This window comes from Entelurus aequoreus, linkage group LG07 (genome assembly GCF_033978785.1).
Source record: "Entelurus aequoreus isolate RoL-2023_Sb linkage group LG07, RoL_Eaeq_v1.1, whole genome shotgun sequence".
NCBI lineage: Eukaryota > Metazoa > Chordata > Actinopteri > Syngnathiformes > Syngnathidae > Entelurus > Entelurus aequoreus.
The window spans coordinates 74619468-74643957 of record NC_084737.1 but is presented as its reverse complement, the minus strand read 5'-3'; the positions used below and the strand labels follow the sequence as shown (position 1 = coordinate 74643957).

The 24490-nt window shown below is 37.3% G+C and overlaps 2 protein-coding genes across 10 annotated transcripts in view; both read left to right on the top strand.

Moving 5' to 3' along the window:
- Positions 1-13955, top strand: part of LOC133654259 (helicase ARIP4-like) — a 244424-nt gene extending 230469 nt beyond the window's left edge. For all 7 annotated transcript variants that reach the window (XM_062054486.1, XM_062054485.1, XM_062054488.1 and 4 more), the window contains 4 exons: positions 4215-4411; positions 4496-4585; positions 4664-4756; positions 8077-13955. In XM_062054486.1, the coding sequence (XP_061910470.1) occupies positions 4215-4411; positions 4496-4585; positions 4664-4756; positions 8077-9038 (1342 nt within the window). In that variant the 3' untranslated portion in view covers positions 9039-13955. The remainder of the gene's footprint in view (positions 1-4214; positions 4412-4495; positions 4586-4663; positions 4757-8076) is intronic.
- Positions 1-24490, top strand: part of tmem115 (transmembrane protein 115) — a 115521-nt gene that overhangs the window by 80035 nt on the left and 10996 nt on the right. Inside the window, exon 1 of one of the 3 annotated variants that reach the window (XM_062054495.1) lies at positions 18920-19344. The exons of 1 other annotated variant lie outside the window; for it this stretch is intronic. The gene's annotated coding sequence lies outside the window, so the exon portion shown is untranslated. Of the gene's footprint in view, positions 1-18919; positions 19345-21961; positions 22079-24490 lie in introns of those variants that run through there. One more of the 3 variants, XM_062054496.1, reaches the window with a different exon arrangement.

The following is a 24490-nucleotide window of genomic DNA, read 5'->3' as shown; positions in this document are numbered from 1 at the left end:
ATGTTATGTTATGTTATGTTATTTTCATTTATTATGCGCCCCCCAACCAACTGTTACATCAGCCCGGGGCGCAGCCCGACTGGAGAAACAAAAAAACAGAAACAGAGACTGAGACACACAAAGGAATCTAAACTAAACATTTAAGACTCACAATGAAAACATAGATTAAAAGTCATCTGCGGTAAAAAGGTGAGTTTTAAGCCGTGCTCTAAAAGAGTCCAGAGTGGTGGCGGACTTAATACTCAGGGGGAGCTTATTCCACAACCTAGGTGCCATCACTGAGAAAGCACGGTCTCCCCTTGTCACTAGGTTTGACCGTGGGACCTTCAGGGTCATCTGGTTGTCTGATCTAAGGCAACGACCCAGCCTGGAGCTGGTGGGTTGGTCCAGGAGATCTTTAATATAAGCTGGGGCGAGACCATTGAGCGCTTTGAAGACGAACATGACGATCTTAAATTTCACTCTACACTTCACTGGGAGCCAGTGAAGGGAGGAGAGGATGGGAGAAATATGTTCCCTCATTTTTGCGCCTGTCACCAGCCTGGCAGCCGCATTTTGTACTAGCTGCATGCTATGGATGGTCTTGTTGGTGACCCCAGCATAAAGGGCATTGCAATAGTCCAGTCTAGAAAAAATAAGCATTAACACGACCCTCCGTAGGTCACTGGGGGAGAGGAAAGACTTGATCTTGGCTATGGTGCGTAGTTGGAAAAAACAGGATTTCACCACAGATTTCACTTGTTTGTCAAACTTGAGGTCTGGGTCGAATATGACCCCGAGGTTTTTGACATGGGGTTTTTCAAGAGTGGCCAAACTTCCCAAATTCTTTCTGATCTGACTGACCGAGGTGGAGTTGCCAAACAGAAGAATTTCACTCTTGGTGTCATTGAGCTGCAGGAAGCTTTGTGACATCCACTCCTTTATGTCCCGCAAGCAGTCTTTCAAAAGGTCCAGCCCAGAGGGATCATCTGTCTTGAGTGGAAGATAGATTTGAGTATCATCAGCGTAGCAGTGAAAGGAAATTTTATGGCGATGAATGACTTGGCTGAGGGGGAGCATGTAGATGGAGAACAGGATGGGACCCAGTATTGAGCCCTGGGGGACCCCACAGGTGAGGTTGACATTACATTAGTCAATATTCACTTGTGTGCATATTCAAATTGTCTCCGAATTTGAGTGACGGAATAGGAAAGCAAAAGCAAATACCGTATTTCCTTGAATTGCCGCCGGGAATATAGTATTCGCCTGCCTAGAATTACAGTCGGGTCAAACTCGTTTCGCAAAATAATTAGCGCATGCTTGGCACTTCCGCCGGGTCAAACATGAGTCATTAAATGACTCCCGCCTCCTGGTGGTAGAGGGCGCTAGTGATCCTTCTTGCGACTACCAGTACTGCAGAAGACCGGTGCTGCAGAAGAAGACAACAAGCAGCATGCGTGAGCCGCGATCGTTTGCTTGCACTTTTACCATGGAGGATTACATATCTAAAATAAAACATTTTTCTAAACTGGACTTTCAATCGAAGCAGGAGGTAATAATTAAAGGAATATCTCCAGAGACTTTTAAAACTGAAGAAACATAAGGAAGACTGCCTTTGATCAGAAGCAGCTGCACATGGACATCATTTATAACTTAAAGGTAAGACCATAATAACGTTTTTTATTATTAAATTAGCTTTTCATGATAAGGCAAGCGCCGGAGTTAGAAGAGGTTTTAAAATAATTAGCGCATGCTTGCCCATCCCGCATGCTTTTGGTAAGCGCAGGAGTGAGAAGAGGTTTTAAATTAATTAGCGCCCCTGCGGCTATTCAAGGAAATACGGTAGCTGCTTTTTTAATATTGTGCCTTGTTTTTGCCAATATTTCAGTTCAGTTCAGTTTCAGTTTATTTGGAACATGCGTACGATACAATGCAATGCATCACACAATTCCAGTTGTTTCACTACAGCACGTCCGAAAAGGAGTAGGAAGAAGCAGAGCTAAATTAATCCTACCCCTTTTCCTACCATAGCAATTTTATCCTATTTCCTTGTTCTCTGTAACAGAACAATCAACAAAAAAATAATAAATAATATACCATAGTAAGCAAATACATATTAAGTATATAAGTAATTTTTGTCTCAATAAAAAATTTTAAAAAGGGGGGAAAAAAGGGTTCAAGATAATTCTTGTTCTGTGTACTTTGTGAACACTTGAAGTTTGAACAGTCTCTTAAACTTTGTGTGGTGATATTGCATGCAGGGGAAAATGTCTTAATAATTTTAAATTGTTTATATTTTTTTCTGAATTTTTTTTCTAAACATTTAAGGGGTGCTGAAAAAATCAATTCACATCCAAATCCCAATTCCTCTTTATTTATCTATTTATTTATTACGATTTTAAATAACCCTTAATTTTCAAAAAATCAATTGAAAAAAATATTTAAAAAATATATATATAAAATTTGGAAGAAAATAAATTATAAAAACAATTATAATTTTTTTTTTTGTAAATCAATTTTTTAAAATACATTCTTTAGGCCAGGGGTGCACACACTTTTTCTGCAGGCGAACTACTTTTCAATTGACCAAGTCGAGGGGATCTACCTCATTCATACATATCATTTATATTGATATATTTATGAAAGAGACATTTTTGTTAACAAGTTAAAGGTGTTTAATGATAATACAAGCATGTTTATCATTTCTTTCTTTCGTGAAGACAAGAATATAAGTTGGTGTATTACCTGATTCTGATGACTTGCATTGATTGAAATCAGACAGTAGTGATGATAACGTCCACATTTTCAAATGGAGGAGAAAAAAAGTCCTCCTTTCTGTCCAATACCACAAAGGGTTAGAAAAAAAGGGTATTTTTGTTTTGGGCTGAAGTATATTGAGAGATTTGAGCAAAGAAAGTAAAAAAAAAATTTTTTATTATGATTCTAAATTACCCTTAATTTTCAATCAATTGGAAAAAAATTAGAATTTTTAAAAATGTATTTAAAAAATAATAATAAAATAAATACATTATGAAACAATTTATTTATTTTTTTTAATCAATTTTTAAAAATACATTCTTTAGGCCATCTCCAGCTTACTTGCTGCACATATAATGTCAGAGGTTTAAATAAAAGAATAAATAATCTCATGCAAATGTATACTAATTGACAACTGTGACATCATTTGATGAAAAACCCCTCAAAGGGTTAGAAAAAAAAGAATATTTTTGTTTTGGGCTGAAGTTGATTGAGAGATTTGAGCAAAGAAAGTTAAAAGAAAAAATACTTATTACGATTCTGAATTACCCTTAATTTTCAAAAATCAATTTGAAAAAAATTAGAATTTTCAAATATCTATTTAAAAAATAAAAATTGGAAGAAAATGCATTGTTAAACTTTTTTTTTTTGTAATCAGTTTTTAAAAATACATTCTTTAGGCCATCTCCAGCTTACTTGCTGCACATATAATGTCAGAGGTTTAAACAAAAGAATAAATAATCTCATGCAAATGTATACTAATTGACAACTGGACATCATTTGATGAAAAACCCTCAAAGGGTTAGAAAAAAAAGGGTATTTTTGTTTTGGGCTGAAGTTGATTGAGAGATTTGAGCAAAGAAAGTAAAAAATAAAAATAAAATACTTATTACGATTCTGAATTACCCTTAATTTTCAAAAATCAATTTGAAAAAAATTAGAATTTAAAAAAATGTATTTAAAAAAAAAAAATTGGAAGAAAATACATTATCAAACAATTTTTTATTTTTTTTAAATACATTTTCAAAAATACATTCTTTAGGCCATCTCCAGGTTACTTGCTGCACATTTTGGGCTGAAGTTGATTGAGAGATTTGAGCAAATAAAGTAAAAAAAAATACTTATTACGATTCTAAATTAGCTTTCATTTTCAAAAATCAATTAAAAAAATCTGAATTTTCAAAAATCTATTTAAAAAAAAATAAAAAATTATAAAACTAAAAAAATAAATGTTTAAAAATACATTCTTTAGGCCAACTCCAGCTTACTTGCTGCACATATAGTGTCTCAGGTTTAAATAACAGAATAAATCATCTTATGCAAATTTATACTAATTGAAAACTGTGACATCATTTGATGATAACCCCTTCAAAGGGTTAGGAAAAAAGGGGTATTTTTGTGTATCCTACGCATTAAATTGAAAATGAAGATGAATTCCTAAAATCTCTTCAGTAAATAACTCAAATGTCTTCCCTCAGGCGACCTCCTCACGCTGACGAGAAACCGGTGACCGGTGTGCAACCAGTCCAGTCTACTCCGGTTCCCAGCATGCACCTGCAGGCGTCTGTGGGCTCTGCTCCCGCTAAAGACTCAACGCCATCAGGCCTCGGGGGCTTTCCTGTCAACTGCTTGCAAAAAGCTGGCGTGTTTGTGCAGAAGATCGTCACCACGACAGGCATGGCCACACGCAGAGTGATATGACATCTGATATTTTGTGTGGAAAGAACGCAGATCAATAATCGAAACCGTTTGATTTTAGACATGGTGATTCCAGGCACTAACAGCTCAACCGACGTCAAAGCCAGAATATCAGCTGGAGAGAGCATCCATGTCATCAGGGGCACCAAAGGTAACACAGTTATTCCTATATTTCATGTTATGTATGCAAATATATTGCATCAAGTAAAGAATCTGATCTTGTCTGTAGGAACCTACATCAGGACTTCTGATGGACGAATCTTCGCCATCCGAGCAGCTAGCAAGCCTAAAACATCCGAGGAGACATCAAGATCCTACAAAGGTTGGAATAATCATAATCAAAAATAATTTAAAAAATGTTATTGAACATTGTTCAGGAATAATCAGAATATTTCATCAATATTATCTGAACTCAAATACTGCAAATGTCTGCATATTAGCAATAATTACATTCAGGATTATACTAAACCCAAAAGCAGTGAAGTTGGCACGTTGTGGAAATCGTACATAAAAACAGAATACAATGATTTGCAAATCATTTTCAACTTATATTCAATTGAATAGACCGCAAAGATAAGATACTTAACGTTCGAACTGGAAAACGTTGTTATTTTTTGCAAATATTAGCTCATTTGGAATTTGATGCCTGCAACATGTTTCCAAAAAGCTGGCACAAGTGGCAAAAAAGACTGAGAAAGTTGAGGAATGCTCACCAAACACTTATTTGGAACATCCCACAGGTGAACGGGCTAATTGGGAACAGGCGGGTGCCATGATTGGGTGTAAAAGCAGCTCCCATGAAATGCTCAGTCGTTCCCAAACAAGGACGGGGCGAGGGTCACCACTTTGTGAACAAATGCGTGAGCAAATTGTTGAACAGTTTAAGAACAACATTTCTCATCGAGCTATTGCAAGGAATTTAGGGATTTCACCATATAAAGTCTGTAATATCATCAAAAGGTTCAGAGTGTTTAGAGAATCTATGGACCTACGGTCCCTCAGGCGGTACTGCATCAAAAATCAACATCAGTGTGTAAAGGATATCACCGCATGGGCTCAGGAACACTTCAGAAAACCACTGTCAGTAACTACAGTTCGTCGCTACATCTGTAAGTGCAAGTTAAAACTCTACTATGCAAAGCGGTGGCCATTTATCAACAACACCCAGAAACGCCGCCGGCTTCGCTGGGCCCGAGCTCATCTAAGATGGACTGATGCAAAGTGGAAAAGTGTTCTGTGGTCTGACGAGTCCACATTTGAAATTGTTTTTGGAAACTGTGGACGTCGTGTCCTCCGGACCAAAGAGGAAAAGAACCATCCGGATTGTTATAGGCGCAAAGTGTAAAAGCCAGCATCTGTGATGGTATGGGGGTGTATTAGTGCCCAAGACATGGGTAACTTACACATCTGTGAAGGCGCCATTAATGCTGAAAGGTACATACAGGTTTTGGAGCAACATATGTTGCCATCCAAGCCACGTTACCATGGACGCCCCTGCTTATTTCAGCAAGACAATGCCAAGCCACGTGTTACAACAGCGTGACTTCATAGTAAAAGAGTGTGGGTACTAGACTGGCCTGCCTGTAGTCCAGACCTGTCTCCCATTGAAAATGTGTGGCGCATTATGAAGCCTAAAATACCACAACGGAGACCCCCGGACTGTTGAACAACTTAACCTCTTAAGACCCAAGCTGTTTGTTTACATACTTTTTTTATTTCTCTTTGCTATTTGGGCTTATTGGACCCTAATTAGAATAAAAACTAAGAATCCTCTTTTGATATGATGTACTTAGTCCATAAGTACACAACCGTGTACTTCATGTTTAGTGACTTTCGTGATTTTTTCCAAATTCCATTGTGTGTTATACTCTTCTGACACAACCAGATGGCAGTATAAGTGTCCACATAAGTGGCCATAAGACCCCAATTCAGTAGTGTACACAATTTTGGAAATAAGAGCTAAAAGGTGCTGTCCACGCATGTGGCCACTAAGCCTTTAGAGCAGGGGTGTCAAACTCATTTCGCATCGTGGGCCACATACGGCCTAGGGAGATGTCAAGTGGGCCGGACCATTAAAATTATACCATACTCTGCTATAAATAACCAAAATATCATGTCTTTCCTTTGTTTTGGTGTAAAGAAGCACAAGAACATTAGGAAAATATTGAAATTTAATGAACTATCCTTTTACAAAACATTTCATGAAACACCTCATATTTCCTTAGACAAATGTGCAATTTACTTTTATCATTCACAAATATGCATTGCAACTGATCCCACTGATTGTACAAAGGCACAAAACTTTAATTGGTACTGAAAAACATAGTAATGCACTTTAAGATTAAATGAGACTTTTAAAGAAAGGAATTTTTAAACCACTTACACATACGCATATAAAATCTAAATGTAATCCCTACGTACACCTTACAAACTAAGGAGAGTGATTTTAAATGTCGTCAGCCTCGTCAGGCTAATATTGGCAAAAGCTTGTCGCTTCTCGGGACATACGAGTTCAGCCGCCTTCATCATGCATCGTTTAACAAAGTCACCGTCGGAATACGGCTTCGATGCTAATGCTATTTCGCTAGCAATTAGGTAGCTGGCTTTTACCGCTGCTTCACTGACTTCTCGGCTCTGGATGAAAGTTGACTGCTGTTTCCTCAGACCCGCCAGCAATTCGTTAATCTTATCTCTTCTCAGTTGTCCTTGCAAGCCGTCATATTTTTCGCTGTGATGAGTCTCGTAGTGGCGTCGAATATTATATTCCTTCAATACCGAAACTTGTTGCAAACACGCCAAGCACGAAGGTTTTCCGTGCATCTCTGTAAATAAATAGGACGTGGTCCATTTTTCTTTGAAAATTCTACACTCCTTATCTACTTTTCTCCGTTTGGATAACGACATTTTGGCTAATGAGGGTGTAGCGGAGAGGTAGAGACCAAGGTATTAACAACGTCGTAACAAGCAGCAGATGGCGCATTGATACCGTCTGCTGTTTTCAGTCTGTCTCAGTGATGCGGCTTGTCTTCTACTCTGATGGAAAGAGTGCGCCCCTTAGCGGATAATCCATGAATTGCAGCGAATTTAAAATATTAATTCCATGTCGTTTATGCATTTTTTCCACTTTCAAATTATCCTGCGGGCCTGATCGAACCTCCTTGGGGGCCGGTTCCGGCCCGCGGGCCGTATGTTTGACACCCCTGCTTTAGAGGTTTGTAAGCTGTACATCAAGCAAGAATGGGAAAGATTTCCACCTGAAAAGCTTAAAAAATGTGTCTCCTCAGTTCCCAAACGTTTACTGAGTGTTGTTAAAAGGAAAGGCCATGTAACACAGTGGTGAACATGCCCCTGTGCCAAATTTTTTGCATTAATTGCCATTGAATTCTTTGTTAATGTTTATTTGCCAAAAAAAATGAAGTTTCTCAGTTGGAACATGAAGTATGTTGTCTTTGCAGCCTATTCAATAAGTGGAAAAGGATTTGCAGATCATTGTATTCTGTTTGTATTTACCATTTACACAACGTGCCTACTTCACTGCTTTTGGGTTTTGTAGAAAATAAACTCATCTTAATAAAGAAATCATCTCTTTTTGCCAAGTTTGAGTAAACAGTTGTCACTATTAATGTGATGTGTTTTTATCAGACCCCCAGGGGAGTGCAGAGCAGCAGCCAGGCAGCGATAGCAACGGTCCCTCGCCACCTGACCCACAGCACCCGTTACCGTCCCCTGGCGGTCCGGAGATGGTGAGTGAGTTGCAGCACTACGCCGCCTCCACCACAGGCAGCCAGGCGGCGATGGCGAAGGACAACTTGACTTCCGTAGCTCAGGGCAACAACAACAGCGGCGGCGGGAAGGTGAGCCGCCGCGCCGGCGTCATCCAGCCCAACATGGACGCCGGCGCCGCCCAGGACTTGAGAGTCAGCTCCAAGCGCAAAGCCTCCACGCCGTCGCTGGACGAGCGGCCCGGCAAGCAGCCCCCCGCCGGCAAACACTCCGCGGCCTCGTTAGCCTCGCAGGCTTTCCCGTACCCGGCGGGTTACGCCCTCCCTCTGGGCTTCAACCCGGCCATGCTGGGGGGCGCACTGGGACACCCGCTCTACATGGGGGCGGGCTCTCCCTACATCCACCCCTCCCATGCCGGACCGGGCGACCCAAACTTCATGCCCGAGCTGTTCGCGTTGGGCGCCGTGCCCTCGCCGTCGTCCTCTTCGTCGGCCGTGTCTACATCCACCGCCGTCTCATCTTCCTCCGCGTCGAAAGATTCCACTTGGGCTCCGGGCGCCATGCCGCCGTTCATGCTCAGCCCCAGCCTGGCGGGAATGGCGGGGATGCTCCCGCCTGGTTTCCCCCTCTCTTACAGTCAATCTCTGGCGGGCTTGTACCGCGGGTCCATGCTCCCCGGCGGGCTTCCCGGTCCGGCGGCCACTCCCGGTCCAGCCGGGGCCAGCTTCCTCTCGCACTACACTTCCGCCTCCAGCTCCTCCTCCTCGTCCTCCCCTCCATCTTTCTCCCCGTCGGCGCGGTCCGTGGCTTACGGCCGGAATGTCAGCAGCCCCGAGAGCTCCGATAGCAGCGACGAGGTCATTGAAGTGAACGGCCAATGAAACACGACCATTTTGCAGTGTTTCCCCCAGAATACTTGTTAGTTAAGGTGGTGTCTCTCCAGGGGGAAGAGGGTGTCTAGACTAGACTACAGACTGTGGTGAAGTAGGCCGGCTTCGTCGCGTGAAAAAGCCTACAACTTTTGGTTGTGTTTTCCACTCCGTATGCTGAATGGCAATATACGATATTTTTTCCGTAAAGTAAAAACAAAACAGTCCAAGTTACCTGAGATACTAAGTATGTCGTTATTTTGACTTAGTAAATATCGACTTACCGTATTTTTCGGAGTTTAAGTCGCTCCGGAGTATAAGTCGCACCGGCCGAAAATGCATAATAAAGAAGGAAAAAAACATATTAGTCGCATTTTCTGGGGAAATGTATTTGATAAAACCCAACACTAAGAATAGACATTTGAAAGGCAATTTAAAATAAATAAAGAATAGTGAACAACAGGCTGAATAAGTGTACGTTATATGAGGCATAAATAACCAACTGAGAACGTGCCTGGTATGTTAACGTAACATATTATGGTAAGAGTCATTCAAATAACTATAACACAGGGGTCACCAACGCGGTGCCCGCGGGCACCAGGTAGCCCGTAAGGACCAGATGAGTAGCCCGCTGGCCTGTTCTAAAAATAGCTCAAATAGCAGCACTTACCAGTGAGCTGCCTCTATTTTTTAAATTGTATTTATTTACTAGCAAGCTGGTCTCGCTTTGCTCGATATTTTTAATTCTAAGAGAGACAAAACTCAAATAGAATTTGAAAATCCAAGAAAATATTTAAAGACTTGGTCTTCACTTGTTTAAATCAATTCATGAATTTTTTTACTTTGCTTCTTATAACTTTCAGAAAGACAATTTTAGAGAAAAAAATACAACCTTAAAAATGATTTTAGGATTTTTAAACACATATACCTTTTTACCTTTTAAATTCCTTCCTCTTCTTTCCTGACCATTTAAATCAATGTTCAAGTAATTTTATTTTTTTTATTGTAAAGATTAATAAATACATTTTAATTTAATTCTTCATTTTAGCTTCTGTTTTTTCGACGAAGAATATTTGTGAAATATTTCTTCAAACTTATTATGATTAAAATTCAAAAAAATTATTCTGGCAAATCTAGAAAATCTGTAGAATCAAATTTAAATCTTATTTCAAAGTTTTTTGAATTTCTTTTAAAATTTTTGTTCTGGAAAATCTAGAAGAAATAATGATTTGTCTTTGTTAGAAATATAGCTTGGTCCAATTTGTTATATATTCTAACAAAGTGTAGATTGTATTTTAACCTATTTAAAACATGTCATCAAAATTCTAAAATTAATCTTAATCAGGAAAAATTACTAATGATGTTCCATAAATTCTTTTTTTAATGTTTTCAAAAAGATTCGAATTAGCTAGTTTTTCTCTTCTTTTTTTCGGTTGAATTTTGAATTTTAAAGAGTCGAAATTGAAGATAAACTATGTTTCAAAATTTAATTGTCATTTTTGTCGTGTTTTCTTCTCTTTTAAACCGTTCAATTAAGTGTAAATATCACTAATTATTAATAATAACATAGAGTTAAAGGTAAATTGAGCAAATTGGCTATTTCTGGCAATTTATTTAAGTGTGTATCAAACTGGTAGCCCTTCGCATTAATCACTACCCAAGAAGTAGCTCTTGCTTTCAAAAAGGTTGGTGACCCCTGCTATAACATATAGAACAATCGCTAAATCCCATGAAATCTTATACGTCTAGTCTCTTATGTGAACAAGCTAAGTAAAATTATTTGATATTTTACGGTAATGTGTTAATAATTTCACACTTAAGTCGCTCCTGAGTATAAGACGCACCCCCGGCCAAACTATGGAAAAAAACTGCGACTTATAGTCCGAAAAATACGGTATGTCATTATTTTTGACTTAGTAAATATTGACTTACTAAGACAAAATAATGACTCAGTCAAATTAATGACTTACTGTAAATAAGCGTTTGCAATAAGCATTTGAAAAAAACAGTTAAAAGTGGGGTAATAATAATATTGTATTAAGACCTACTATTTTGTTTCTGTCATAATTGAAACAACATTAGCAAAAATGCCGAAAAAATTGACATACATTTCCGTGTTTTTGAGGCCTTGAGTTTGACACCTGTGCTTTGGAACGGCGATTCTCAAACAGTGGTACTAAGTACCACAAGTGGTACGGCAAAGAATCACTTCATTAAAGTACAGTGTTTTATTTTCCCATATTCAAACACAGTAAAACTGTTCAAACTGTGTAAGGTTATAGTAGCCAAAAATATTATGTACCGTATTTTTCGGAGTATAAGTCGCACCGGCCGAAAATGCATTATAAAGAAGGAAAAAAACATAAATAAGTCGCATTTTTTGGGGGGAAATTATTTGATAAAAGCCAACACCGAGAATAGACATTTGAAAGGCAATTTAAAATAAATAAAGAATAGTGAACAACAGGCTGAATAAGTGTACGTTATATGAGGCATAAATAACCAACTGGTATGTTAACGTAACATATTATGGTAAGAGTCATTCAAATAACTATAAGATATAGAACATGCTATACGTTTACCAAACAATCTGTCACTCCTAATTGCTAAATCCCATGAAATCTTATACGTCTAGTCTCTAATATTTGATATTTTACGCTAATGTGTTAATAATTTCACACATAAGTCGCTCCTGAGTATAAGTCACACCCCCGGCCAAACTATGAAAAAAAAACTGCGACTTATAGTCCGAAAAATACGGTAATAATAATATTGTATTAAGACCCTACAGTTTTTTATCCTGTCATATTTGAAACACCATTAGCAAAAATGCCGAAATGCCTCATTGACATACATTTCCGTGTTTTTGAGGCCTTGAGTTTGACACCTGTGCTTTGGAACGGCGATTCTCAAACAGTGGTACTAAGTACCACAAGTGGTACGGCAAAGAATCACTTCATTAAAGTACAGTGTTTTATTTTCCTATATTCAAACACAGTAAAACTGTTCAAACTGTGTAAGGTGATAGTAGCCAAAAATACTATGTACCGTATTTTGCGGAGTATAAGTCGCACCGGCCGAAAATGCATTATAAAGAAGGAAAAAAACATAAATAAGTCGCATTTTTGGGGGGAAATTATTTGATAAAAGCCAACACCGAGAATAGACATTTGAAAGGCAATTTAAAATAAATAAAGAATAGTGAACAACAGGCTGAATAAGTGTACTTTATATGAGGCATAAATAACCAACTGGTATGTTAACGTAACATATTATGGTAAGAGTCATTCAAATAACTATAACATATAGAACATGCTATACGTTTACCAAACAATCTGTCACTCCTAATCGCTAAATCCCATGAAATCTTATACGTCTAGTCTCTAATATTTGATATTTTACGCTAATGTGTTAATAATTTCACACATAAGTCGCTCCTGAGTATAAGTCGCACCCCCGGCCAAACTATGAAAAAAAAACTGCGACTTATAGTCCGAAAAATACGGTAATAATAATATTGTATTAAGACCCTACAGTTTTTTTTCCTGTCATATTTGAAACACCATTAGCAAAAATGCCGAAATGCCTCATTGACATACATTTCCGTGTTTTTGAGGCCTTGAGTTTGACACCTGTGCTTTGGAACGGCGATTCTCAAACAGTGGTGCGGCAAAGAATCACTTCATTAAAGTACAGTGTTTTATTTTCCCATATTCAAACACAGTAAAACTGTTCAAACTGTGTAAAGTTATAGTAGCCAAAAATACTATATACTTGGCAAATAAAACCTTTGCTTTGTTTTTAGTGAATACTTAGGCCTACTACACTATAGTTTAATGTTGATCATTATGTTGGTACTTGGGGAGACATTTTTTCCAGAGTTTGAGAACCCCTGATCTAGAAGGGGGACTACGACCGCAGTTTAAGAATCAATAAAGCATTTTTTTTTACATTTTCCTTTTTAAATGCCCTTAAATGCCCATCCCTGTACTGTAGCATCCCACTGTTGCTTGGGGGATATTTCAAAAAAAGAGAAACCTTTAAAACGACTTTGACTGCCAGGACAGTGGTATTGTATTTAAAAAAAAAAAAAAAGGAGGTAGACCTGCTAACACCTTAAAAACTCTTCACGGAATGTACGCTCCATGCGATGCCTTCAAACGAGGCCTTTTAACGGAGACTCCTATTGAGACACGTGGCGTGAGAAAAATGAGTTTTTCTTTCTTTTTTTTTTGTGAGAAGAAAAAAACTGCTCGCTCGCTCTCTCTTGTAGCGGAGAACGGGGAAAATGCCTTTTTTTTTTGCCGCCGATTTCTTTCCTGAATGTGAACGCTGAGAGGCGGTCGGTGGAAATGTCAGCCCACAGTCTTACTGTAGCCTATAGTGACAAAAACGATGCAAAACACTCAAGCCTATATATATATATATATATATATAAATATACTGTATTTATTAGTGTACATGCCGAGAGGAATCATCAAGACCACCCCTGTTTGCTGTTACCGTGGAAACAAATGGAAGAAGGCAACATTGTTTGGGGGTTGCTTTTGAAGGTCTTTAGTGGGAGCTTTGCCAAAAAAAAATCTGCAACCTCCATCAAAGAGGAATGTGGCCGAAGCGACCAAAAATGATGCTCGACGTGAAGAAATCAGTCAGTTTGCAGGTGAGCGCTGCAGTGCACTGTAAGAAGACACCTGTACCTGTAGACAAAGACCACTACACCCCCAATTGAATCACTTGTCTATAAAGTGAGAGCTTTGTCATGGAAAACCCAACAAATCGCTTTTTTACCTGTTTCGTCTATTTTTATTTTTATTTTATTTTTTGGATAATGTTTGAATTTACCAAGGTGATTTATTTATTAACAATGAATATTTATTCATTTGTATTTTATTTTTTTTTGTATATTTTTTTTTTCCAAAATATGTATGGTCATATATATATATATATATATATATATATATATATATATATATATATATATATATATATATATATATATATATATATATATACATGTATATATATATATATATATATATACATGTATATATATACATGTATGTATATATATATATATATATATATATATATATACATGTATATATATAATATATACATGTATATATATATATATATATATATATATATATATATATATACATATATATCAGTAAAAAAATGGAAAATTACAAAAAATAAATGCAATTTTGGCATGTATGGACCAATCAGTGGGTAATAATCAGGTTGTGTAATGATCAATCTGCTGACAGTTACACCAGTCATCTCTTAAATGATGTGAATCTGGAGTCAACCAGGTTTTAAAGTGTATTTGTGTCCATCGGGATCACGTCAGATCCCCTCATTAAAAGTCTGTAGTCAACATCCTCGCGGTTTTATTTGCATTGGTGCCTCAGTTTTCGTTTGTAGGGTCAATATATATATATATATATATTTTTTTTTAAACCATTTCAAACAACGCACGTCCAATTAAGCTGAAAAATATTGACGCAAAACTAATTGTCAGGTTCAAACACTGATGACATTTATTAAACAAGACAAGAGGCAAAGAATTAAACAGAGACAGAATTCAATTTGGACTCATGAGGAGACACGCCTGGACACACTGTACCCTTGTACAGTATCTCCAGCACGCTCTGCCACAAGATTGCACTCCTTCTTTATTTGACTTTCTCACCCCACCCGACCACAGCTGCTTTCAGAGGGAAGTGGGTCGTAAACAGCGTTGCCTTCGGTTACCGAACAGTTCAAAGAGAGTTCCATAAAATAGTTCAAAAGGAGTTTGTAAAATACTTCAAAAAGAGTTCCTCTGGAAGTTTGGGAAGATCCTGCCATCTGTCCGCTTTGAAGTCCCAGTGGAGTTTTACGAGCATTCTTCTCGGTACGTTTCAAAGACAGTCCCTGTCCTTTTGTCTTCTTATCAGGAACACAATGTAATACAAAGTTTTTTGGGATAACTTACAATTATTCTAACGCTAATTTTTTTAAGGAAAAAATCATTTTACATGCAGAAACAATGACTTTTTTTTTTTTAAATGACGAATTAAATCACTTTTAAGAATCTTGTTGGCAGGAGAGTGGCACATTTTAAGTTATTTCTTGAATTCGGCAGTGTTTCCTTTATCAAAGTGCTGGCACTTCCTACTTCATTTGGCCCCATTGTGGTTTAGCAAAATAGAAAAAAGAGCACAGACCGAGTCACCAACCTTCTTGGCTTGGGCACCGAAGTGCAAGGACGGAATAATGCGCGGACAAATGGACTAGTTTGTTTTGGAATACGAAATTTTGTTGATTTCTTTGGAAAACCGAGGCGCCACTAGCGGTTAACAATGTCACTCCAAGCTCAAATTACATCCCCGTATGAATCATCCATTGTAAAAAAAAGGTGATTATTGTACTGTGTGTGTGTTTTCATATGGGGAAAGATGACAAGAACGTCGGTTTTCGTGTTCAAACGACTTATTTCACGCTGTTTTCTACTTGAATTTGCATATTTATTTTGACCGATTGAGCAGAGACGATGGAAGCTGCTCTCCGGGAGGACTGATGATTATTTACTCGTCAAACTCTTGCTGTGTTTCAATCCATGGACTTGAGTGTATGAATTTATATTACTTTTCAGTAAAAGTTGTAGTACTCTTTTTTTTTTTTTTTTTTTTTTTTTTTTTTTTTTAAAAGTTTGACAATAAAAAGAAACATGTTTTAAAATGATAATCTCATTTATTTGATAAAAACGAGGGTGAAATCCAGTAATGTTGATATTACTATTATAAATAATACCAGTCAACGGTTTACACTTTTGACTGGTACTGTTTACTTAATAACAAATTATATATTTAAGTAAAATATATAATATACACGACTATATGCTAAAAAAAAAAAAAAATACATAGTGTTAAGTTATATACAATTATCAGTACTTGCTTGTGGTCATGATGGAGTGTTGAATGACAAAAATCTAGGGACTATATTAGTTTACTGAAAATTTACAAATTTGAAAAACAAAATAAAGTTGAAATGAATAAAAATCACAATAAGTACAGACAAGGGGGAAAAATACACAGCTATAACCAACCAAACAATAAACTGAAATAAAATAAGGCAGGGGTCACCAACATTTTTGAAACCAAGAGCTACTTCTTGGGTACTGATTAATGCAAAGGGCTACCAGTTTGATACACACTTAAATAAATTGCCAGAAATAGCCAATTTGCTCAATTTACCTTTAACTCTATGTTATTATTAATAATGTAATATAAAACATTTGTACGCAGGTACAACACTTAAATGATAATTGTACAAATACAAACCTCACAGTTTGACGTATTTTATTATTTTTGGGGGAATTTTCTACCATGTTTGAAGCCGGCTTTTATTCAAATAAAAATATGTATTCTTAGAGAAAATAATGTAATTTAAATGCAATTTAAAACATTTGTACGCACGTACAACACTAAAATGATAATTGTACAAACCTCACAGTTTGAAGTCTTTCATTATTATTTTTGGGGGAATTTTCTACCATGTTTGAAGGCCGGTTTTTATTCAAATAAAAATATGCATTCTTCGAACAGGCCAGCGGGCTACTCATCTGGTCCTTACGGGCTACCTGGTGACCCCTGAAATAAGGTAATCCACAAACAATTGTACAAATGCCTAAATAGATATACACGACACTGTACTAAAAAACTCAAATTAACTTTTATTTTATAAAATTGTATTTTATTTTTAATTTTTTTTGTCAAAACACTGGAACATATAAGTTGTGCAGTTGCAAAAAAATTCTAAAGAACTATGAATACATAAATAATAACGTACACTAAAAAGTAAATGTGGAGGGAGAGTGTGATCAGCGCGCCTGCAGGAGCAAAGGTCACCGCCTCTGTCGATGGTGTTGAGGGCGGAGCACCATCGGCTAGGGGCGGGGCATGTGCTGACGGCGTGACACAGCTGGCAGGTGATTAGATCTCACAGGTGGTACGTGGTAATCGAATCATGTTGTCTTTAACAGTGGGCGGCCAGTGGAGGAGAGGTGGTGGGAGAGACTGGAGAGAAAGTGTTTGAAAAGATTGTTAATTGATATACATGCACATTAAAACGTTGCTGAAACGGCAAGCCTGGCGCCTGAACAGGGGCTTGAACCCTGGACCCTCGGATTAAAAGTCTGATGCTTGGCTCCTTTTTATACTTGGCAAACTCATTGATTGATTGATTGAAACTTTTATTAGTAGATTGCACAGTACAGTACATAGTCCGTACAATTGACCACTAAATGGTAACACCCCAATAAGTTTTTCAACTTGTTTAAGTCGGGGTCCACGTTAATCAATTCATGGTAGTCATCCCGCGGGCCGTATGGTTTAAATATGAAGAAAAAATACGGGCAAATTATAGGGCAGCCCTGGGATCTCCTGACGTGAGGTGTCAGTAGCTATAGCTTGCCAAAAGGTCAAAAAATATTTGCTCAACCACCTAGTATTTTTGCTCAAAATGATCACATAATACAACGATCACACTATTTGAGATCTGCTTTTAAATAAAGAAGAAATTGAATGTTGTCAGTTATATGAATAATAAAAAAAAGCTAATTTCTCTTTTTTTTTTTCCTTTTTTTTTTTTAATTTTATAAATCTTTATTTATAAATCTCAACATTTACAAACAGTTGAGAAATAATAATCAAAGTAAGTACAAAAACAGTACAAAACAGCGCCAGGGGGTTGTAAATTCAAAGTAAGTAAAATAGAATGCAATATATATATATATATATATATATATATATATATATATTTATTTATTTTTTTGTTGTTTTTTGTTGTTGTTGTTGTTATTTTATATATATATATATATATATATATATATATATATATATATATATATATATATATATATATATATATATATATATATATATATATATATATATATATATATATATATATATATATAAACCTTTATTTATAAATTTCAACATTTACAAACAGTTGAAAATAATAATCAAAGTAAGTACAAAAAAGGAGAAAACAGTACAAAAACAGCACAAAAAAGCACCAGGGGGTTGTAAATTCAGGAGTAACTAAAATAGAATGCAATATATATATATATATATATATATATATATATATATATATATATATATATATATATATATATATATAAATAAACAAAGTGCAAAGCCATACCTCACTCAATCTAAGTAAATAACTTAAATTTGGAACACGGCATCATCGTTTTCACAGATTTTTGCTTGTTAGAGGTAGAGGTAGAGAGTGTTTTAATGTAGAGTTCTAAATCTTTTTTAAAGGCACAAAAGACAGGTCGGGTATTCAGAAACTTACATTTATGAATATAAAACTTAGCCAATAGTGTAATGAGGTTGCAAAGGTACGGAGCTCCTAAAGGGACATGGGAGAAATTTTATTTTTTATAATTTATTTATTTATTTATTTATTTATTTTTAGACATGTGTCTCGTGCGCAAGAAAAACTTTCTCGTGCGCACAAGAAACTTTTTTATAAAGTTATAAAAAAAGATTTAAAAAATGTTATTATTTTTTTTATTTTATTTTTTAGACATGTATCTCGTGCGCACGAGATACATGTCTAAAAAAACATAATAATAAATAAAAAATTATAAAAAAAATGTATAACTTTATCAAAAGTTTCTCGTGCACACGAGATACATGTCTAAAAAATAAATAAAAAAATAAAAAAATTATAAAAAATAAAATTTCCCTCATGTCCCTTTAGGAGCTTCGTACAAAGGTAAAATTCCTTTTCAAATTTTTTTTCATACAGTGTAAATCCAAACAGCACCTCTTTAAAACTTTCTCATTTTCTTTTTGAAAGTTGGAGACACCTGGCATGATGTGAAGAGAGAAGGGGGGAAAAAATACAGGCAAACGTGTGGGCAGCTTATTGGTATGGAACTCCATTTCCCAGCATGCTCTAGTGTTACGTGACTTGACGCTTCTTGCACGGGATGACTGAAGCAGCAGGCAGCGCAAGCCCGTCGAGTGCAGTTTAGTGACAGGAGGCCAACTCGTCCAGCTACTAATTATCTTCTCCACCTTCCAGGAGACAAAGGACACATTTAAATACAAAAAACAAGGCCGGGGGAGCGTTACGAACACTCCGACCACACCGCCATTTTCGCTCGCTGTGTCTCAAGTGTTGTTTGGAAGGCCTGTTGCTGTCCGACGGGGAGGGAATCCTCGGGCTCGCCCAGGTAGATGTCGCCGGGCCGAGAGGTCGCAGAGGACCCCGACCGGAGCTCCGTCGACTGCGTTGGTTCCCCCAGGTGAAATGACGAGTTATTTGCTTGATCTCCTAACGTAACTAAGTTGTAATATTACAGCCCTGCATGGCGGACACTTCACTTTCACTTAGCCAGCCAGCTAGCTAGCATTAGCTTCCCCCCCTTGTTGACATGCTAGCAGGCTTGTGAAAAACACGCACCTTTTGGGGGAGATTCTTCCATTGATAAATACTTTGCTCTACACTGCGCTCATCTTAAACGTGTTGTTCGTATGTGTGCCGATAGAATTGTGCAAAAAAAAAAGTGCGAGCATTGACGTGGTGATGTTTAAATGACGCTAACAACATCACATGTTTACACTTTGCACAAGTCAACCGAAAAGCAGCAGCCAGACAAAACAAAGCGGATTTATTCGCACCCCAATGAGTTTTGCTATTTGCCATAACCGTCATTCATTTTTTTCTAATAAATGCACAACATTGACATTTTAAATTGCACTTTTATCATGTGTGCATTTAGGGCTGGGCGATATGGCCTTTTTTACTATCTCGCTATTTGTATGCCATATCGCGCTACACGATATATCTCTCGATATTTTGCCTTAGCCTTGAATGAACACTTGATGCATATAATCACAGCAGTATGATGATTCTGTGTGTCTACATTAAAACATTCTTCTTCATACTGCATTAATATATGCCAGGGGTGGGCAATTAATTTTCACCGGGGGCCGCTTAAGCAACCCGAGCAATGCTGGAGGGCCACACGACAATATTTCAATTACATTTTGCTCAATATTATTTTTGATATACCGTAAGATAAATAATAATGATGATAGTAATAATAATTTAATTTAACCTAACTTAACTTTATACAAAAGCAGATTTGTTTTTGACGGTCACTTTATCCTGCATTATCCAACATTTTTCCCCATCAGATTTGGACAACCATCTGTTGTTAAAAATAGTTTTTAACCATATTTATTTTATATTGTTTTTTATATTGGTTTTATATGTAATTCTTTTTTCTTTTTATTCAGTCATTGGTGGAGCTAAGGATAATATTTGAATATTGTTTTTAATATTGTTGTGCAGCACTTTGGAAACATTTTGTTGTTTAAATGTGCTATATAAATAAAGTGGATTGGATTGTCACACCTGCCAGCTTGTCCCATTTCAGTCCTAATATGTCCAAACACGCATTTACCTATGTGAACAAGTCATTACCTGTGGTTGTCTCTTTAATTGACTGCATGGCTGCCAGCTACTCCGTGATTTGAAAGTCTGCAGTTATCCCACGTAAGAAGAAGAGCAGCTGGGCGGTGTCACGTAAATCACAGCTCTCATCCAAAGTTAGCGAAAAACAGTCCATGTCTCCGGGCATAGCGCAACAGAGTCCAATAAGCACTCCTTAATAAACTCTCCGTCAGAAAACGCCTTACTTTTTCTGGCGCTTTTGTGAGAAATGATGAAACTTGTCCTGACAGCTGCATCTCTGGGGGTGTGAAATATGGCAAAAAGTCCTTGTTGGGTTTGCAGTTTTACCATCAACGCATCAGCCTCCCTTCCGCGCGCTTCATCAGACACATTCCGGTATTTTCCCTCGTGTTTCGTCGTGTAGTGGCGATTAAAATGATATTCTTTAAACACAGCAAGCTGTGTACCACAAATTAAGCACACAGCTTTACCATTAATTTCTGTAAAGAAATACTTGCCAGTCCATGTCTTGTTGAAAACACGCCATTCGTCATTAACTTTTCTTTTTTTAGCGTCTCATCACTTGTCTCTATGCACCTTCACTCACAGGTTCCCCCCGGACATACGGCATAAATAACACATTTCAAAATAAAAGCAGCACAGTTGTATTGCGCGCACGACATAGATGTTTTTTAAACTTTATTTTGTAATTTGTGATTGCGCCGTTCAATTCACTCACAATCGCACACGCGCATACGTCCACACGGAAGTAATACAAATAACGCTTTTCAAAACAAAAGCAGCACCGTTGTATTGCACACTCGACATAGATACTTTTTGAAATGTATTTTTTAATTTATGATTGGCCTCACGCGGGCCGGACACAGATGCGCAAAGGGCCGGATGCGGCCCGCGGGCCGTACAATACCCAGGTCTGATATATGCTCATTTTAAACTTTCATGCAGAGAAGGAAATCACAACTAAGTCAATTGACCAAAAGTGTATTTATTAAAGAGTTATTAAGCAGTGGCACAAACATTCATGTCATTTCAAAACAGAAAGTGCAAGATTGTCTGTGACATTTTAAAACAAGCTTATAGTGCACTTTTGTGCCTAGTGTCACTAAGATGACTTATCAAAACAACACTAAATTAAAGTGCCCTTTTTGTACAGAACGCCACTACAATAGTTTAAAACATGATGTCACACAAGATATTTCAATAAGTGTCAAATAAAAATGAGCTGCATAATAGGAAATCAAATAGTGTTCGTCCTTCGCTATGTGGTAGGTTACTGCAGACTTTTTGATTGATTGAAACTTTTATTAGTAGATTGCACAGTACAGTACATATTCCGTACAATTGACCACTAAATGGTAACACCCGAATAAGTTTTTCAACTTGTTTAAGTCGGGCTCCACATAATTACATGTATTCCACGACATTATCTCCTTTTGTCGACTCTTTTTTTCATACGGTGTTGATCTGGAAATGTTTGCCTCGGCATTTTGATGGTGTGGGCGTGTGGCACCGAATGGAGATGTTGACATGCGGAGTAAGCACTCTTCATTCTCTAGCAGGTGACTTTTCAAATGATGCTACATATTAGCAGTAATGCTACTTTTTGTAGAAACGCTTTTGCCCCACACTTGACAAATTACGGTTGTCTGTTCGACATCTTCCCGCTTGAAGCCAAACCACCGCCAGACGATGGAACCCCTGCTGTTTTTCTTGGGATGTCATTCTTCCTTCATTTGTTACCAGATTCGCACCTTCTTTCTCTTGTATTACCACTCGCGCCACAGCTAACGTTACCCATGCCACTACGTCTCTGCTGCGCGAGGGCATATACGTATGTGACGTATGTAAGAAGGTGCGCTTACTGTCTGTGAGAAGGAGACACAAGAAGGAGTGGGAAGAGCCTGTCGTGTAATGCCAGCAGCTAAAAGCAACTGTGTGAGAACGTATACTCGAATATCACGATATAGTAATTTTCTGTATCGCAAAGAGACAAACCCGCGATATATCGCGTATATCGATGTATCGCTCGGCCCTATGTGCATTCTTAAAAATAAAAAAATTGCAGGGCATCACCACGGCTCTCCACTGCAGCACGGACCCAATGCAGGCGTAATTATTGTTATGGATTTGAGAGATTTTTTAAATATTTATAACTCAAAACAAATACTTGAAGCAACATAATTATAATTTAAGATTTTTTTCCAATTAAATACATAGATTCAATCGATTAATTGTTGCAGCCCTGATCATGATTACCATGTCTTTTGAATGATTGATTGAAACTTTTATTAGTAGGTTGCACAGTGAAGTACATATTCCGTACAATTGACCACTAAATAGTAACACCCGAATAAGTTTTTCAACTTGTTTAAGTCGGGGTCCATGTTAATCAATTCATGGTACAAATATATACTATCATCATAATACAGTCATCACACAAGTTAATCATCAGAGTATATACATTGAATTATTTACATTATTTACAATCCGGGGGGGTGGGGATGAGGAGGGTTTGGTTGATATCAACACTTCAGTCATCATCAGAGAAATGGGCATTGAAACAGTGTAGGTCTGACTTGGTAGGATATGTACAGCAAGTAGTGGACATAGTGAGTTCAGATATCATAAGAACAAGTATATACATTTGAAATACATTTGATTATTTACATTTGGTTATTTACAATCCGGGGATGTGGAAGGGGGAGGGTGTTAGTCAAGGGTTGAAGTTACCTGGAGGTGTTGTTTTATTGCGGTTTCGAAGGAGGATAGAGATGCACTTTCTTTTACACCTGTTGGGAGTGCATTCCATATTGATGTGGCATAGAAGGAGAATGAGTTAAGACCTTTGTTAGATCGGAATCTGGGTTTAACGTGGTTTGTGGAACTCCCCCTGGTGTTGTGGTTATGGCGGTCATTTACGTTAAGGAAGTAGTTTGACATGTACTTCGGTATCAGGGAGGTGTAGCGGAATTTATAGACTAGGCTCAGTGCAAGTTGTTTTACTCTGTCCTCCACCCTGAGCCAGCCCACTTTGGAGAAGTGGGTAGGAGTGAGGTTTGATCTGGGGTGGAGGTCTAGAAGTAATCTGACTAGCTTGTTCTGGGATGTTTGGAGTCTAGATTTGAGGGTTTTGGAGGTGCTAGGGTACCAGCATGCGTAATCGAAAAAGGGTTGAACGAGAGTTCCCGCTAGAATCTTCAAGGTGCTTTTGTTGACCAGAGAGGAGATTCTGTAGAGAAATCTCGTTCGTTGGTTGACCTTTCTGATTACCTTGGTTGCCATTTTATCACAGGAAAGATTAGCCTCTAGAATGGAACCTAGGTAGGTGACCTAATCTTTCCTGGTGATAACAATGTCAATGTCCAAAGGTTGTATTTGTTTTAAGTTGTTTTCAATCAATCAATCAATGTTTACTTATATAGCCCTTAATCACGAGTGTCTCAAAGGGCTGCACAAGCCACAACGACATCCTCTGCTCAGATCCCACATCAGGGCAAGGAAAAACTCAACCCAATGGTTTTGTAGATGGTTGTTGTTGTTTGCTCGCTTCATGATTTTGTCTGTTTGACCAATTTACAACATCAGTGAATTTCAATATTTTCCATTTAATACATAGAATATTTAAGTGTTTTCATCTATAGCCAATATTATAATAATAATAATACATTTTATTTGGTATAGCGCTTTTCAGGGTACTCAAAGACGCTTTACAGGATAAAAATTAAATATATTATACGTTAGGTCAGTAAAAAACACGGAGGCTATATCATCCCTACAAGCCTGTTTCGCAGGTTTCCCTGCTCGTCAGGGGATTTTAATAAAATAAAATTAAATTAATAAAATCCCCTGACGAGCAGGGAAACCTGCGAAACAGGCTTGTAGGGATGATATAGCCTCTGTGTTTTTTCCTGACCTAACGTATATTGCGCGTTGTATAACGGATAAACCACAGAAACCTCGACTATTAACCA